The sequence below is a fragment of the Taudactylus pleione genome, unplaced genomic scaffold (genome assembly GCF_031769625.1).
Source record: "Taudactylus pleione unplaced genomic scaffold, aTauple2 ptg000026l, whole genome shotgun sequence".
Lineage (NCBI taxonomy): Eukaryota > Metazoa > Chordata > Amphibia > Anura > Myobatrachidae > Taudactylus > Taudactylus pleione.
Window position 1 is genome coordinate 2586771 of NW_028284428.1, and position 16961 is coordinate 2603731.

The window sequence follows — 16961 nt, forward strand, 5'->3', positions numbered from 1 at the left end:
AGTTTTTGGTGCTCTGTGCCAGAAAGAGCACTGGCGCCCCCCCCATTTTTCAAAGGGACATAATGCACCCAAAAAAGGACCATGGCTTCATGGGGAAGGGCCAGGGAAGAGATACGAGAAGCCAGGAGATGCTGGGGATGAAATAAGAGGAAGCTACAAGCAAGAATAATAATAATAAACAGAAATTTGACATACCCAAACAGCGCCCCCTGACCTGTGGTGCCCTGTACGATAGCACCGTCCGCACTACCCTAGCTACGGCCTTGTGTGTGTGTGTGTGTGTGTGTGTGTCTATATATATATATATATATATATATATATATATATATAAATTTATGTCACAGAAATGATATGCAATAGTCTGTTACTGTACATATACACAGGAAATAAGAAGTGCCATAGAGTCGTGCCCAATTGTTTTAAGCTTCCAATGATTTGTGTAAGTAATTCTATATTATTGGGTGTTGCCATAGATAATTGCTGTCTTTTGTTAAGAAGCTTTTTGTTTCACTTCCTGTATATACCTCAGGCATTTTTTCTGCTGAAGTTGCCTAACCGTATTACTGTGTTGTTACCCCTCCTTCTCTTTCTCACACTTTTCTTTTTGGCAAAGATATATATTTATTTTTCATTGAAACAAAGTACATGCCGGTTATATCCTCCAGCTGATAGGTCGTGGCTGTAGAAGCGTGTGACATCAATGCAGCTTTTTGTGTGAGAGCCGCACAGTTTTCCTGTGTTTCCATGAAGTTTGAAACTGATGGGAAGGGAGGTGATTTTATTATGGCTGAATGCCTGGTCTCGGGTTACACAGGTACTGCACAGGTCTGTCATCTGCATCTTCCCACTAGTTTAATACGTCACTTATGTAACCAGGCACTGATATTCCTTGTGGAATTTTATTTTTGAGTCGTGATGGAGTCTGGTGGAGCAGATAGGAGCCGAGGACACTTTCAGGATATTAGGACACAAGCCCCAAATCCATTGATGAGCGGTAAGTATTGGATCTGAGCTGAGACGGTGACTGGTTTATCATATTACTCAGTCACCTTTATTTCTTAGCATGGTATGATCAGCTGTCATTAATACGTTTGTCTTTGTTTATAAAGCTCCAACATTTTGTGCAGTGCTGCAGGGTAATTATTACAGCATGGAAAAACTAATAGCAGCTTTATTAGACTTAAAAAGAAAGATTTTTGGTCAGAATTTAATATCTCATAAGGAAACACTATATTAAGGAGTTTGCTACAAAAACCTACCTAGGACATTTGCTGCTGTCAAATTTTATTAAAAACAAAAAATTAAATATAGTTATACATTTACTAGACAATACAGCATTTTATATTTAAGGCAAAGTGCTAATCATTTGATTTGGGTGCTGGTTTGTTAATGCATAAAGATACACTAGGGGGCAGATTCAATTAGCTGCGGGGTTTACCTAATTGTCAGCCCTGCGCTATTCAATTAAGTGCCACAACCCTGCGCATCACACCCAGGAGGGTGACCTTAATGCAGATTTTCCCTTGCAACCTCTGGGGCGTAACGCGTGAGGAAACCCATGGACTCCAGAACTTAAGGTGGAATCTATGGGTTAACACGCGCTACCCGCCGATTTGCCACGCGGGGAAATTTACTAATAATTGAGTAGCCCGGGCGTTAAACCCACGGGTAATTGTATCTGCTCATTGAAATAACAAAACACTTACGGTGGATACACACTAGGATGATATCTGCACAATTTGTAATTTCCAGGCAAATTGGAACGACAAATCGTGCATATCATTATTATTATTATCCTTTATTTATATGGCGCCACAAGGGTTCCGCAGCGCCTTACAAAGTACAGAAACAAATGAGCACACAAGACAACAGTTATTAAAAGTACAAACAATGCAGGACAAGTACATGATTTATAAAAATTGCTGCATAACACCTAAATAAGCAGCATGGTGTCAGCAACCAAGTGTTAGGTGCGGCTGCAAATGAAAGTAAAAGTAAGGCAAAGAGAAGCACGTGAGGGAAGAGGGCCCTGCTCGTGAGAGCTTACATTCTAAGGGGAGGGACAGACAAACAGGGGAGACACAGATGGGCTAGATAGTGATAAAGGAGCATAGAGTAGTAGGTTAAGATGAGCGCTGGAAAGCTTTGAGGAAGAAAGGATATCGTGCAGTGTGTATGCACAATTGCGCACTCCCGCTGGTCGTACACAATATGTTTTGGTCGGCCGTGCTGCACAACCAATCAGAAGATATTGTGTACAAAGTGGTGCAGTTTAATGAAGGATGGATGAGATATCGTTCTGTCCTTCATTAAATTGCACAGTGTGTACGGATGGTCTGGGATGAAGGGGATTAGTCTCGATTGCCCGTCGTTCTAATGTGTGCCCACCCTTAGCACTTATAGTAACTGCTGAATAGACACTACAGTCTAGACCTATTTACCATGTGCCAAAAAGCTTTTTATGTTTACCTCCATTCCATGACCCTCAGGCAGTGTATGTCTTCTAAAGTTACCTACGTGGATTACTATGTTCCAACCTTTATCTGACACTTTTATGTTTTGTGGCAGACGACATGTATCGTTTTCGTTTCTTAAAATTCTGAAAGTTTTAATAAACTAAAATTTGATCAGCTTTGTTTTATTTAACATTTACCCAGTCCTGGAAAACCTCATCAGCCTTGAGAGTATTTAGCTCATCCTTCATAGGCAGACTGCACTGCACAGTGTACATCTGTATGTGTGTGTGTGTCATACTAGCCTAATCTCCCAGAATGGCCAGGAGGCTCCCGAAAATTTTGGCAATTCCCCCCTGCCTGTTTTTTGAAAGCACATCATATGGATATATAATAATGATTCTCTACTAATACAATACAGGTTGAGTCTCCCATATCCAAAATGCTTGGGACCAGGAGTATTTTGGATATCAGAAAATTCCGTATTTTGGAATATTTGCATACCATAATGAAATTTCTTGGGACTGGAACCCAAATCTATACACAGGATGCATTTATGTGTTATATACACCTTATACACACAGCCTGCAGGTTATTTTATGCAATATTTTCAACAATTTTGTGGCTTAAACAAAGTTTGTGAACATACATGAAATTCATTTATGTTTCATATACACCTTATACACACAGGACCTGATTCAGAGCCGCTCGCAAGTGGCCTGATGGTTTGTGAACGTGCATGCGTATGCTTCATTCTGCGCGTGCGCAAACTACTCTGTGCGATCGCAGGCCGCTCACTCGCCCAGCAAAGACAGCCCAGTAAAATGAGTGGGTAGTAACAGGGGCAGGACACCAGGGGCTGGCTGGCAACTTTCAGCCTGGGGGGCAAACACAAGCAAGTGGCCCAGCAAATGCAATTTTAACAATGGGTGTGACAATAATGTTGGGGGTGTGGTTTACGTAAAATCAGGTCAATTTAAGGCTGTTTATTGTGGTGGGACGATTTTTAAAAAAAGAAAAAGGCTTATAGAGGTATTCAATATGGGAGCGATAAGTCCGTTTTTGCGTTAATATCGGAGGTATGACGTCATTATCGCAGGTTTTAGTTTTACACCGTATTCAATATCAGACACTTTTCGCAGTTTCGAAAAGTCTGTGATAAAAAACGGGGATAACTTTTCACCATTGAATAGGTGTCGAAAAAAAGTGCAGAATTGGGGTTTAGGGGTGCAGGCTTAAAAAAAATAGCCTGCACCCCTGGGAATGACATTTAAAAAAGAACTGTCAAAAAAAGTTTACAAAAAAAATAGGGACACCCCAAAAAATGTATTTAATAATTGGGGTGACAAAAAAAAAATGGGAAAAAAAATGATTAACAATAGGGAAATAGTTTCAGGGTTATTCTGCAAGTATGCGGTAGGTGTTTTCTAGAATAGAATTATAGCGGCAGGTGCACAAATGCAGAATTTTTAAAAACTTTCTTTAGGGACTTAAAAATATGCTAGTACCCATTTTCATGTACCCCAAATTTGATGGGACCACTTAAAAAAACAAAAAAAAATAACCTAAGTGCTCTTCTGCATCACTTCTTCAATGTCAGGAAAAAAGCACCTGCTGCGGCTATTTAAAGCCCCAACTTTCAATTAAAGGCTAAAACGGGGGTACCCATAGTGATCCCCCATGTTTTTACAACTTTAGGGGGGTCTTACAATTTTTTTAAGGACAAATTCGTAACTTTACGCAAATCCAACTTCGGAGGTTCCCGTTTTCGTTAATTTTATATTGAATACGGGGATAAGCGGGAGCGTACCCGATACTTTAACGCAGGTAAAAACTCAGATATGAAACGTTAACTTCGACAGTGAAGTTAACGTTTCATATTGAATACCCCTATTAGACTGTGCTAAGGTCACAGTAGATATAGGGGCCTCTTCATGGTGAGGTGTTATTCAACTACTGTCCGCCTGTGTCTAGCCGCCGGTCCGCCCTCGCCTCTCACTGACAATTACAAAATGAGCAGCAGCTTGTGTGTGTAGCATCTAATAATGCCTGTCCTGCCGGATTCTGGCCCAAAGCATTCAGCCTGCTCCATATCCTTCAGGTAAATCATGTGCTCTGGTGTCTCGCAGTCATAGGTGAAAGCTGTACGTATGTGTGCTTTGCGTGGATTGGGCTGCTGGAGACATGGGGCCTGATTCAGAGATGGACGCTAATGCGTACGCAGCCGTGCTTCCCCATGCTCGCAGCTGTGAAAATATGCTGTTAGCAAACATCACCCGAGCATAAAGACGCCCACTGATGCGTTCCTACTTGCGTGCGCGATCGCATGCACGCATAAATATCGGTAACATCAGATAAAGTGGATGGAGATAAAGTACCAACTAATCAGCTCCTAACTGTCATTTTTCAAACACAGCCTGTAAAGTGACAGTTAGGAGCTGATTGGTTGGTATGTTTTCTCCATCCACTTTATCTCTCTCCAAGTCTTTGTACATTGGGCATGATTCAGAGCCCAATGTAAGCGGCTGCTCGTTCGCTCCGAGCAATGTTTGCACATCTGCGCATGCGTATGGGTAGGGTTTTAGTACGCATGCGCGAACCAGTCAGTGCGGTCGAAAATCGTGTGCCCGCAAAATAGCGAATGCCTGCTAATTTGAGTGACAGAATGAGGCGTTTGTGGGTGGGAACAGGGGAAGGTGCTTGAAAACGGGGAGTGGAGATCCGAACGCAGGCGTGCCAAACGGTCAAAAACGGGCGTTTTAAGGGTGTGCATAATTAACAAAGCAGCGTCATCTACCCCGTCACTTGGTTGTCTTTTAGCCTGAACTGTTCGCATGATTGCGGTAGGAAAATCCAACCACAAGCACTGCGAGCAGTTCATACTCCTTTCGATGTACTCGATTAATCAAATAAATAGCGGAGATGACGTATGATGCAAGCGGCCAGGGGGCGTTTTTTCCAAAATAGTGAGCGCATATTTAGTTCGCTTGTTCAGACATAGAGGCGTCAACTGACCACAAAGAGCGAGCGGTTAATTTAAATAGCCAGACCCTTTTTCTGAACGAGCGTCCGCAAATAGCGTCCGGCTCTGAATCAGGCCCATAGACCTCTAAAATTTTTTATCTGTTATTATTACACTGTATGCACAGCAGTTACCAGTTAAAAAATAGTGATACCGTGGAACTAATGCAAGTTGCAACGGTACTTCCGTATCTTTGCGGCCCCCTGCCGGATGTGTGTTGAAGATACGGAAGTAGCGTAAACTTCAGGAAATACTATTCGGACCCTGCGGGCTCGCTGCGCTCGGCACGCTGCGGGCACAGTGGTTCGCTTCGCTCGCCATATGGATTTATTCCCCCTCCATGCACACTTGTATAGTAGGGAATGATGTTGGATGGTAGGGAATGACGTTTGACAGAAACTTATAAGCCAGTGTCCAACGTGATTCCATACCATCCAACGTCATTACCTACCATCCAAGTGGCATAGAGGGGGAATAAATCCATGTGGCGAGCGAAGCGAGCCACCGTGTCTGCAGCGTGGCGAGCGCAGCGAGCTCGCAAGGGTCCGAATAGTATTTCCTGAAGTTTATGCTACTTACGTATCTTCACTGAATAGTGAAAATACGCATGTAGCGTAACCAGGGGCCGCAAAGATACGGAAGTACCGTTACAACTTTATGACAAATTTTTGGTCACAAATATTAAACAGAAAAAAATTAAACAGTTGTGTGGTAACATCTCTCTCTCTCTCTCTCTCTCTCTCTCTCTCTCCCTCTCCCTCTCTCCCTCTCTCCCTCTCTCCCTCTCTCTCCCTCTCTCTCCCTCTCTCTCCCTCTCTCTCCCTCTCTCTCCCTCTCTCTCCCTCTCTCTCCCTCTCTCTCCCTCTCTCTCCCTTCCACTTACCTGGTATGAGTGGAGAAGACAGGAAGCAGGCTCTCCACTCTGTGAAACTCATCTCTGCCCTCAGCCCCTCTGACTCTCACTTCCATGGGTGCCATAAAATTTAGTTTTTCAGCTCCTCTTCCCACTCGATAAGCCACGCCCCCTATTCCCGTTCTCCAGCCTCTTGCGTTTCTGGGCAGAGAAACCTGGCTCCCTATTGGTCAAAGGCGGCCATCTTTTTGTAGTCTTCTATGGGGCAGCCATTTTCTTTTAGTCCCTGCACTTCAGTTGGATCTCTCTCTAGCTGCGCAGTGGCTGGAGAGCAGAAGAGGCATCCTCTGCCTGCCGCAGCCTGGCGGCCCTAGAACACTGGATTGTACCGGCCCGGGGGGCAGGTGGCACCCTGCCCCCCGGCCTAGTCCGCCCCTGCAGGACACTAATAACGGGGGAGTGGAGGTGCGAACGCAGGCGTGCCTGGGTGTTTCAATGCCGTTTTTAAGGCGTGCATAATTAACAGACAGCGTCATAGTACACGTCACATGCCTGCTTTTTACACTGAAGTCCTCGCAGTGCTTGCGGCAGGGCAAGGCAACCACAAGCTCTGCGATCACTACCGATTTTTTTTAATACAGTTTTAATACACTTCCTGGAGATGACGTGTGCTAGTGAGCATCTCGACATAGGCTAATGGGTGTCAGCATACACAGAGCGATCGCTCGCACAGCCAAAGTGGGTGTGCTTATGCCTTGGCGAGCGATCGCTTCCCATGACGTGACTTTGAAAAATTGCATACGCTGGATGCGAGCGGCTCTGAATGAGGTCCACAGCCTGAAGGTAATTTTAAACAATAATTTTAATAATTGTGTGCCTTAAACAAAGTTTGTGAACACTGAACCATCAAAAAGCAATGGTTTCACTATTTCAGTGATGCTAACAAAAATTCCGTATTTTGGAATATTCCATATTTCAGAATATTTGGTTATGGAAGACTCAACCTGTATAATTAAAAACTGTCATCTTTCATTGTTCCAGAAATAAAAAAAATTTTGTGTTCCCCATTTCAGTTCACCTTTGATTTGCATTGAAAACTCTTAAAAAAGACTCAATATTTGTCCCAATATCTGACATTCATAATTATTTTGATGTTATTTTCCTTTCTATGGCCAGGGAGTATTATCTCAGCAATATCAAGCAGAGAAAAGATATTTGTATTAAAAACAGCCCATGATCTAATCCAAGGGTGCACAATCGTCTCTAGCCTGAGGGCTGCCTTTGGAGATTGTACTCATTGACGGCCCGCAATAAAACTTTGCTTAAACATGTAGAATACATACAATATACTAGTGGAAAAGGGCTTGCAGCATTGTTAAAAGGTCCCGATGGTAACAGGAGTGTGTGCAATGCTGCAAAGCAGGATCCCGCCATCACTGGGTGTGTGGCCATCTACAGCAACACTTTCCCCCTGTAGTAACACATTACCTCACCTCTGCAGCACCACTATCACAGCCCCATAGTAACACATCCTCCTGCACTGCCACGGTACTCTCTTCTTTTGACTCTACTACTGTACAGCCAGCAGTGATGCCATCAAACACATTCAATCCTGGATAATTGAGCTCTCGGGCGTAGCTACAGTAGGTGCAGGGAATGCGGCAATTACGGGGCCCAACCCAGAGCTGGATTTAGACCTCCGGCGCTACCCGCTAGAGACCGCAGCGCATCAGCCTAGTGCTGATGCGTTGTGTTTCAGACCCGGCCGGCTCCACTGAGAATGCACGGGATCTTGCAAGTGTGGCGAGATCCCTGCGTGCAGCATGGAGCCGGCAGCTGTAACAGCAGGGACAACGCTGTCCCTGCTGTGGGGATAGGGTAGCGCCAGGCTGTAGCTGTTGATAGCGACAGCTACAGCGGCCTGAACAGTCAGGCGATCTGACCGTTCATACATGGTCCAGGCTATCAGCGCTGCTATCTTGTAGATAGCAGCGCCGATAATGACAGGGGTGCATAGCGCCTCTGTCATTTACCGCCCAACCTCCCGATCATACATCGGGTAGAAGCGGTATCAGCGCACATAATATGCGCTGATACCTCTTCAGGGCTTCTTACGTCTCCCCCCCAAACCATAACCTCTAACCATAATCACCTAACCCATATCGCCAAACAAATGCTAATACCCTATCAGTAATACCCTAAGTCAGTGGTTCCCAAACTGTGCGCCTAGGCACCCTGGGGTTCCTCGGGACACTTGCAGGGGTGCCTCAGGTTGTTGGTCCAGCACCAAGTGAAATTATTTATGGTCAATGTAATATAAATATGTGGACAGGCAGAAGCGCAAACTTGTCCACCACCACATAACTGACTCTAAGGATGACAGGTCAGCACAATTTACTTCACTTTACTACATATTTTCTGAATTTCTCAATAACAAACTTTTGACTTAGGGGCGCAGTGAAAACAATCTGATACTCTAGGGTGCCGTGATTGAAAAAAGTTTTGGAACCACTGCCCTAAGCCAAGCCCATAAACTAACCAAAACCCGTAAACTAAACCTAATATCCTAAGCAAACCGCTACAACAAACCTAATACCCTATCCGTTAAATTAGCAGATACTCTTTTTTTTCAGTGGCACCTAACGCTGAACGGGATGTAATCGGCATCCCGACGTCTAAATACCGGCGCCGAAATCCCGACAGGTCGTGATCCCGGCCAGGGCCGGATTAAGCTCTGTGGGGGCCCCTGGGCAACAAACATGCAGGGGCCCCTATCAATAAAGGTTATATATATATCTATATATATCTATATAAATATAGATATATAATTATATACACACATATAGTACCCCTTCTGCAATGCTCCCTGTAGTTGTGCCACTTGTCCGATGCTCCCAGTAGTTGTGCCCCCTGCAGTGCCCCCTGTAGTCGTGCACCCTAAAGTAGTGCCCCCAGTACTAACTCCCCCTCCGCGCCCACACACCTGTGAAACACTTACCTGTCAGGACTCCCGGGTTCCGCCGTCGCCTGCTGGATCTAACTAGATCCAGTAAAGGCGCGCAGGCTCCTCTCATCACGCGGGTGCCGTCATGACGTCACCTGCGCAATGTTGGGATGATTGCTACTATTTCAGGGAGTCTCCCTGACAATCAGGGAGAGTTGGCAAGTATGCTGCTACATAACCCTAATACCCTAGCCATAATACCCAAACCCCTGAACTAACCCTAGTATATTATGACTAAGTTACTGTACCTAAGTTATGACTTAGAAGTCATACAGACATTTTACAGTGGCAGACAGCCACCCCCCCTTTTTTTTTTAAAGTGTACACTATAGGATTTTTTTTAATGGTAGGTGGGGAGTGGACAGAACTGCCTTATATTAAAAGTGGAATTGGTATGTATTACCGCCAGCCGCATGGGTTTTCGGTAAGAACTGCTAACCCTGCCCCCCACCCAACCCTCCCTTAGGGGTGCCTAGCCCCAACCCCCCCTAAGTGCCTAAACCTAACCCCCCCCATCCCCGCAGCTTAAACCTAAGTCTCTGGGGGGGGGGGGATGTGTGTGTGTCTAACTCTAACCTCCCGCCCGGGGGTGCCTAACCCCCCCTTCTGTCCGCGCCCGCCGCCTGGCTTACCTTCGTTCGGTATGTCGGGCTCCAGGCGTAGGTCTAATGACAGGCATCGGGATTTCGACGTCTGTCATTAGTACCCTGCTGGGTTTTGACAGTCGGGAAGCGGCGGTCGGCATTTCAACCATCTGCTTCCTGACTGCATCCCATTACAAGTATATTACAAGTACCTCGGGTTGGGCACAATAACAAAAAAAATAATTGGTAAATTAATCATCATTAAGTAATAATAAATATATACATATAGTTTGTTTACCTGGCTTCAGTATTTTGGCTGTCTTTGTCACCTTACCAGTTCTCCTATGTGAGCCTCTCTCTGTCCCTCCGCTCCTCTAGCTTCACTTACTGCCAGCAGGCAGCTTTTGTGCTGGGACGGACTGTGGTTTGGCGGCAACCCTTAATTATGCACTGCAGACAGTCAGAGCCTGGGAGTGTGGGGTGGGTCCGCGTGACGTCATGCAGTGGGCGTGCAGTGCTCCTCTGGGAACATGTTTTGCAGAGACCGTAATGGAGCCAGGTGCTAATATTGGGGATATTAATACTGGCCTGAGCACCGTTACTGAGCCCCTGTAAAACATTTACAAGTATAACCAACCTTTGTGATGGTTGGGCCGGATTTCGTGGGGCCCGGTCAAGGGCCTCTAGGGACCCAGTCTGGCTCTGACAATGGGAAAGGCAATAATTTATACAAAATTCACTAAAATGCAACAGAAACCAGTCAATTGCTGTTTGTAGGCAATTAACTAACTCTTGTAATTATTTTACTTTTGATTTAAATTATAAAAAAAAAACATTAATTTAATCGCTCACATTGTAGGCCTTGTTCTAACAGAGAATCTGCACCTAGCATTGGGCTGATGCTGAATGCATCTACTGTATAGACAGAATCAGTATGTTTGACCACCAGACGTGATCCCGGCGGTTCAAATCCCGGCAGCTGGATGGAGGAGATCCCAACAACGGAGGTAAGTTTACTATGCCTTACCCTTTCCCCCCCCTAACCCTACCCCACCATTAGGGGTGCCTAACCCTAACTTCCCCCCTTAGTGCCTAACCCCAACCTCCCCCCGTTAGTGCCTAAACCTAACCCCCCCTCCCCGCACCCTAAACTAACCCTCCCGGGGGGTGCCTAACCATAACCTGCCCCTCTTAGTGCCTAAACCTAACCCCCCTTCCCCAAGCCTAACCCTCCTTGGGGGGTGCCTAACCCCAAGTCCCCCCTGGGGGGGCCCCAAACCTAACCCCCCCCCCATCCCCGGCTACGTGGATACTTACCCCCAGCATTGGACGATCGGCCCAGCGTCCTGGCGGAGTTCGGGCATTGTGTTAGGATTTGCAGTTAGCAAATCATCTTGGTGGCAATTCCCAATCTTAGTTGTTACAGGGATACTGCATCATGTCCTATTCTTGTTCTGGCTTTTTGCAGGAAGCTGGAAATCCTGTATTGTCTGTGTTTGTGTTGTTTCATGTGTTCACTAATTAACTAGCTCTCTCCTTGCAGAGCAGGTACACACATGCCTTTTAATTAGGAATCACTCTCCAGGAATGGTCTCTGATTGGATCCTGCATCTCATAAGTATACACCCAGCCTTGATCTCATTGCCGGTTATACTGTGTCACTACCAGAGTATGTTTGCTGTGTTCAGTTCCTAGTGCTTGCCGGTCTACTGAGTACTTTGGTTATTGAATCTGGATCCTGTCTCCATTCAGCCCTGCAGTAATATACCACAGTCCTGTCTGTCTGCATTTATCTTGTTACCTGCAGTATTTCCACCTCACTGCCTCCATTATGTGTTACTGCAGCATCTGAATCCACCTGTCTGCTGTTTAGGCCCCTGCCTAGACCATCTCAGCTGCTTGTGTCAACCGTGTGACACAGGCTGCATTACAAAGTGTCTGTTAGTTCCCTCAGCCTGGCTGCAGAGTCAGGTTGTTCCTGTTCACTAAACTACCATACGGCTTCCTAGTCGCTCCAAGTAGCTTCCGTGCTACCAGCAATCTCCAAACAGCTTCCTAGCCGAATCCAGCAGCTCCTGTGCTGCCAACATTCACCATACGGCTTCCTAGCCGCACCTAGTAACTCCCGTACTACCATTATTCCTCATTTGGCTTCTTAGCCGCTCCAAGCAGCTCCCTTGCCGAAACATCGGCACCATCACCACAACATCGGCACACTTGCCACACCATTGGCTCTCAAAGCCATTATCAAACCATAGACTGTTTATCTATGGCTATTGCCACACAATCGCCACACCATCAGCTCTCAAAGCCATTATCAAACCATAGACTGTTTATCTACGGCTATTGCCCCAACATCGGCACCATCACCACAACATCGGCACACTTGCCACACCATTGGCTCTCAAAGCCATTATCAAACCATTGATTGTTTATCTACGGCTATTGCCACACCATCACCACACCATCAGCTCTCAAAGCCATTATCAAACCATAGACTGTTTATCTATGGCTATTGCCCCAACATCGGCACCATCACTGCAACATCGGCACACTTGCCGCACCATCGGTTCTCAAAGCCATTAGTAATCCATAGACTGTTTATCTACGGCTATTGCCGCACCAGAATAATTGCTGCACCATGGGCATCATTGCCGCACCATTGCTGCACCATCGGCACAGCTGCCACACCATCGGCTCCCAAGCTATTGTCCAAAAAAACAAACTGTACTCTCACAACATCTGGACCATCGATATCCTTATCAACTGTGTCAGTCCTAACTGTACATTCTTTACCTATTGAATTCCCCTGTATCTCCATGTGAGCCATTACTACCTCGAGCATAAGTCCAGGAGGCCGCCTAAGTACCGGTGAACGTATCCTAGTTCTAAGGGAACAACGGGCGGTTGTTATTGGTGGAAGATCTTGCTAGCTGGGTTTTTGTGGTGTCAAATGGAGTAGACATCGGAATTCGTAACACATCGGGATTAACATAGGCGTCGGGATTTCGATGCCTATGTTAGATCCCTTGCCAGGATTATACTGTCAGTATTGAGGACGGTGGCCATGCGTCCGCCAGTCTCATAACTATATACCATATAGACGTCCCAAGCACAATTGCAGCATCTGGTCGACTTTCAAAGTGGCGTCTCAGTTCTTTCACACTCATCCACGTGGATGTACACCAGGAGAGGGCTTGTAACAGTATTAGCACAAAGTCACAGATGTGCGACCAGCAAGAAATGCACACACAGATGTTGCTGTGTCTGATTCATTATAAGGCCCTAAGTTTGATGTTTTAATGGTGTTGGGGTAAAAAAGATCCCTTTCTGGTGTTTTGGTCTTCGCTACTATTCCTACATTATACTGTGGTTGGAAATGAATGTAAAGTGGTCTGTTACATATAGCTATATCTTTCATCCATTGCTTTGTCATCTCTTAGTGAAGATTCTGGCCTAGAAAATATGTTTAAATTATGCACCATCAAATGGATGCTTATCTATTATATTTGCAAGCACATAACACTAACTAATGCTGTGGGTTATAGCATGCGTGGCGGAACTGTGAGGTTGGCCCAACCACAACGGAATCGCCACTCTTCTATGCATGCATGGCAGCTGGCAGGTTCCTGGAGAAACCTCGACTTTCTCAGCCCCCACACATGTCAAGAAGTGCATAGCAGGGCACCCAGGATGGGTCACCGGCAGTGGCGTAACTAGGGTAGTTGGAGCCCAGGCAAATGTAAAAATGGAGCCCCCACCCCCCCTATGTGCATGTGTCAAAGGAGCGCGCGGCGAAAAATGGGCGTGGTCACTTAAAAGTGGGGCGTGTCAACATGACACACACCCCTTTATCGTCACTCTGAACATTCCTTTCCAACTGCACCTTAACCCCAGTAGTGCCCCTTATACAGTATCCCCAGTATGCAATGTCCCCAGTTGTGATCCCCCTTATGCAGCCCCTTATTAGTTCCCCTTATTCAGTGCCCCCAGTAGTGGTCCTCCTTATGCAGTGCCCCTTATATAGGGCCCCCAATAGTGGTACCCCCTACGCAGTGCCATTTATATAGTGCTCCCAGCAGTAGTCCACCCCCCCTCGCAAGCTATGCCCCCAGCAGTGGTCCCCCTTATGCAGGCCCCCAGAAGTGATCCCCCTATCCAGTGCCACTTATACAGTGCCCCCTGTAGTGGTCCTCCCTATTTAGTGCCCCCAGTAGTGGTCCCCAGAGTGCTGTGCTCCTAGTAGTAAGCTCCTTATATAGTACCCCCAGCAGTAGTCCTCCCCCCCTCCATGCAGGGAATGGGTATGAAATACCGCCGGCGCGATTCCCGGCAGCGGCAGGCCGACATCAGCAGAGTTCCGAGCAGCGGAAGCCCGACAGCGCTGGAAATCCCGATCGTGGATAGGTGAGTATCTACTAACCTAACCCTCCTTAGGGGTGCCTAACCCTAACTTCCCCCCAAGTGCCTAACCCTAACCACCCCCTTCCCCGCTGCCTAAACCTAAGTCCCCCCTGGGGGTGCCTAACCCTAACCCTCCCTACCCCTAGCCTAACCCTCCCGGGGGGGTGCCTAACCTGAAGTACCCCCCGGGAGCCCTAAACCTAACCCTCCCCCCCCCGCGGCTGTCCGCTCGCGGCGCCCGGCATCACTACGGTCGGGATGCCGGGTGCTGGTCTCCCGGCGCCGGGGAAATGCGGGCGACTACATCTAGACGCCCGGCATTTCACCGTTGCCGGGATATGACAGTCGGGAAGCCGGCTGCCGGTATTTAGGCAGTTGGCTTCCCGATTGCTCCCCCCATGCAGTGCCCCCAGTAGTGATTCCCCCCTATCCAGTACCCTAATACAGTGCCCCCTTTAGTGGTCCTCACTATTTGGTGCCCCCAGTAGTGTTCCCCTAGAAGTAAGCCCCTAATATGCCCCCAGTAGTGGTCCCCTAGTAGTAATGCCCCTTATATAGTGCCCCAAGTAGTGATCCCCTAGTAGTAAGCCCCTTATATAGTGCCCCCAGTAGTAGTCCCCAGTAGAGGTTCCCCATCCTGATGCAGTGCCCCCAATAGTATCCCCCTCCAGTAGTGTAGTGCCCCTCCTCCAGTAGAGGTCCCCCCCAGTAATGGTGCCCCCAGTAGTAGCCCCCCTTCCCACGATGTGCAGACACACAAGTAAAAAAAAAATAAAAAATACATTTATCTGATCTACGCTCCGGCCACTGCTCCCGCCGCCACACGGCATGGCCACAACTCCCAGATTTGGCCATGCTACCCAGTACCAGGGCCCATTGGAGCTCTCAATGGCCCTGGTTGGCTGCAGCACAAGCACAGTTGGTTTAGAATCATGAGTTGGAGCCACATTCAGATTTGTGTGCAACTCAAAATTAAGCCCATTGTTTCTTGTTTTTCAAATTGCTAGTAATAATTGACAGTTTGCTAAGTGTCAAACAATTATCATTTGAACCACAGTCGCATGCAATAAGTGCTTTGGAACTCCTTCCTATGCCATCATGTGACCATAGAGGAGCTTCCTGACTGACTGGCTCTAAATCAAAGATCAAGTTACATTTTTCTTATGAGCTTAAGGGTTTGGATATGCGATCCTGGAGGTCAGAATCCCAGCAGCGTAATCCTGATGGTGAAATTCATGCAGGTAAGTATTCTAAACCTTTCTATAACCATACTACCCCTCCACTCCCGCAGCCTAACTCTAACCGCCTACCCCCCGCAGCCTGACCCTAACCCTCCTTTTCCGCAGCCTCCCTAACCCTCCTTTTAGTGCCTAACCCTTACCCCTAACTATAAACCTAACCCTAGTACTCACCATCAGGATCGCAGCCATCAGGATTCTGGAGCTGGGATTCTGATTACTGTCGGGTCTCCGCTCTAGGATTCTGACTGCCGGCATTATGTGCATTGGAATGCCGACTGCATCCCTGCATGAGAGTTGAAATTGAAAGTGCTTCCAGATGATTGCCACTATCTTGCAGTTACAGCCATGGCAGTCTCACCCACAGAGCGATTTTTCAGTGAAGACTGCATTATAGGAGAACATAATGGAAAAAGGTCCAAAACTTACTGTTTGAAAACAAAATAAAAAGTCTAGTTGGGATTGCAGCTCTAACTTTGTGTTGTAAACCCTTTAAAATATTTTTTTCTGCGAATATTTAGAAAATTTTTCAGTCTACCACTTTCTACTGACATACAGTGATCATCAATTTAAAGGACAACGGAAATTTAAAATGAAGGATTCACAGCATTTTGTTGGCTTAAACCAGAGTTGTAGTTTTTTGGGATATATAGTTTAATAATGCCACTAAAATGTCATCTTTTTGCTGACTACTGTATTTTTTACTGACATTTTTACGAGCTGTTGGTAAATTTACTGACAGATTGCAACAATTTCACACTACCTCATAAAAGCAAACAATTTACTGTAGAAGCTCCAAAACATTTAGCGCAATGCCAAAATAATGTATGGAATAACGTATGATCGTACAGAATTATGGAACACGTTGGCACTATAGAATAAAGAATAATGGTGAAAGTGTCCTTATGCTTTATTGTATACAAAAACAAACTTTACTTCTTGCTATCGGGTATATTCCACATTTAAATCCTGGTATAGCAGGGAGAAAGGTTGCTTTCATGAGAGCCAAATTCTTTCTGAGCTGTTTGTACTGTAACTTCAGGCCAAAACACCTCTGGGACAGCAAATATTCTAGAACTTCTGCAGTGGCTCATCCAACAGGAAATCATCTGCAATGTTCTATGGGTTACTGTGAGGGACAGTACTGAATAGTTATTTTAGGCAGAGCCGAGAACTTTGGACTATTTTTTTTTTTTCTGGAGCTATCTGCATTTTTCATTAACTTGAATACTGTAGCTATGACCAGCTATTTTCAGGTCAGAGAACTGATGCAAAAAGTACAAATGAGCACAATGTGACAAATGATTGCTTCTGTAACTTTCCGTCAAAGTATTTTAGCTGTATATTGAAATTTTATGAAATGTTTTGAAGGATTTACTGCTATAAACCGCATGCATTTTCTT

General features: G+C 46.1%; 1 protein-coding gene across 3 annotated transcripts in view; it reads left to right on the forward strand.

The window, feature by feature from the left end:
• The first annotated feature begins 665 nt into the window (after positions 1 to 665).
• The window catches only part of ASB9 (ankyrin repeat and SOCS box containing 9), a 68414-nt gene continuing 52118 nt past the window's right edge, over positions 666 to 16961 (forward strand). For 2 of the 3 annotated variants that reach the window (XM_088451582.1, XM_088451583.1), the window contains exon 1: positions 838 to 994. In XM_088451582.1, coding sequence (XP_088307708.1) covers positions 916 to 994 — 79 coding nt within the window. In that variant the 5' untranslated portion in view covers positions 838 to 915. Of the gene's footprint in view, positions 815 to 837; positions 995 to 16961 lie in introns of those variants that run through there. The other variant, XM_088451585.1, reaches the window with a different exon arrangement.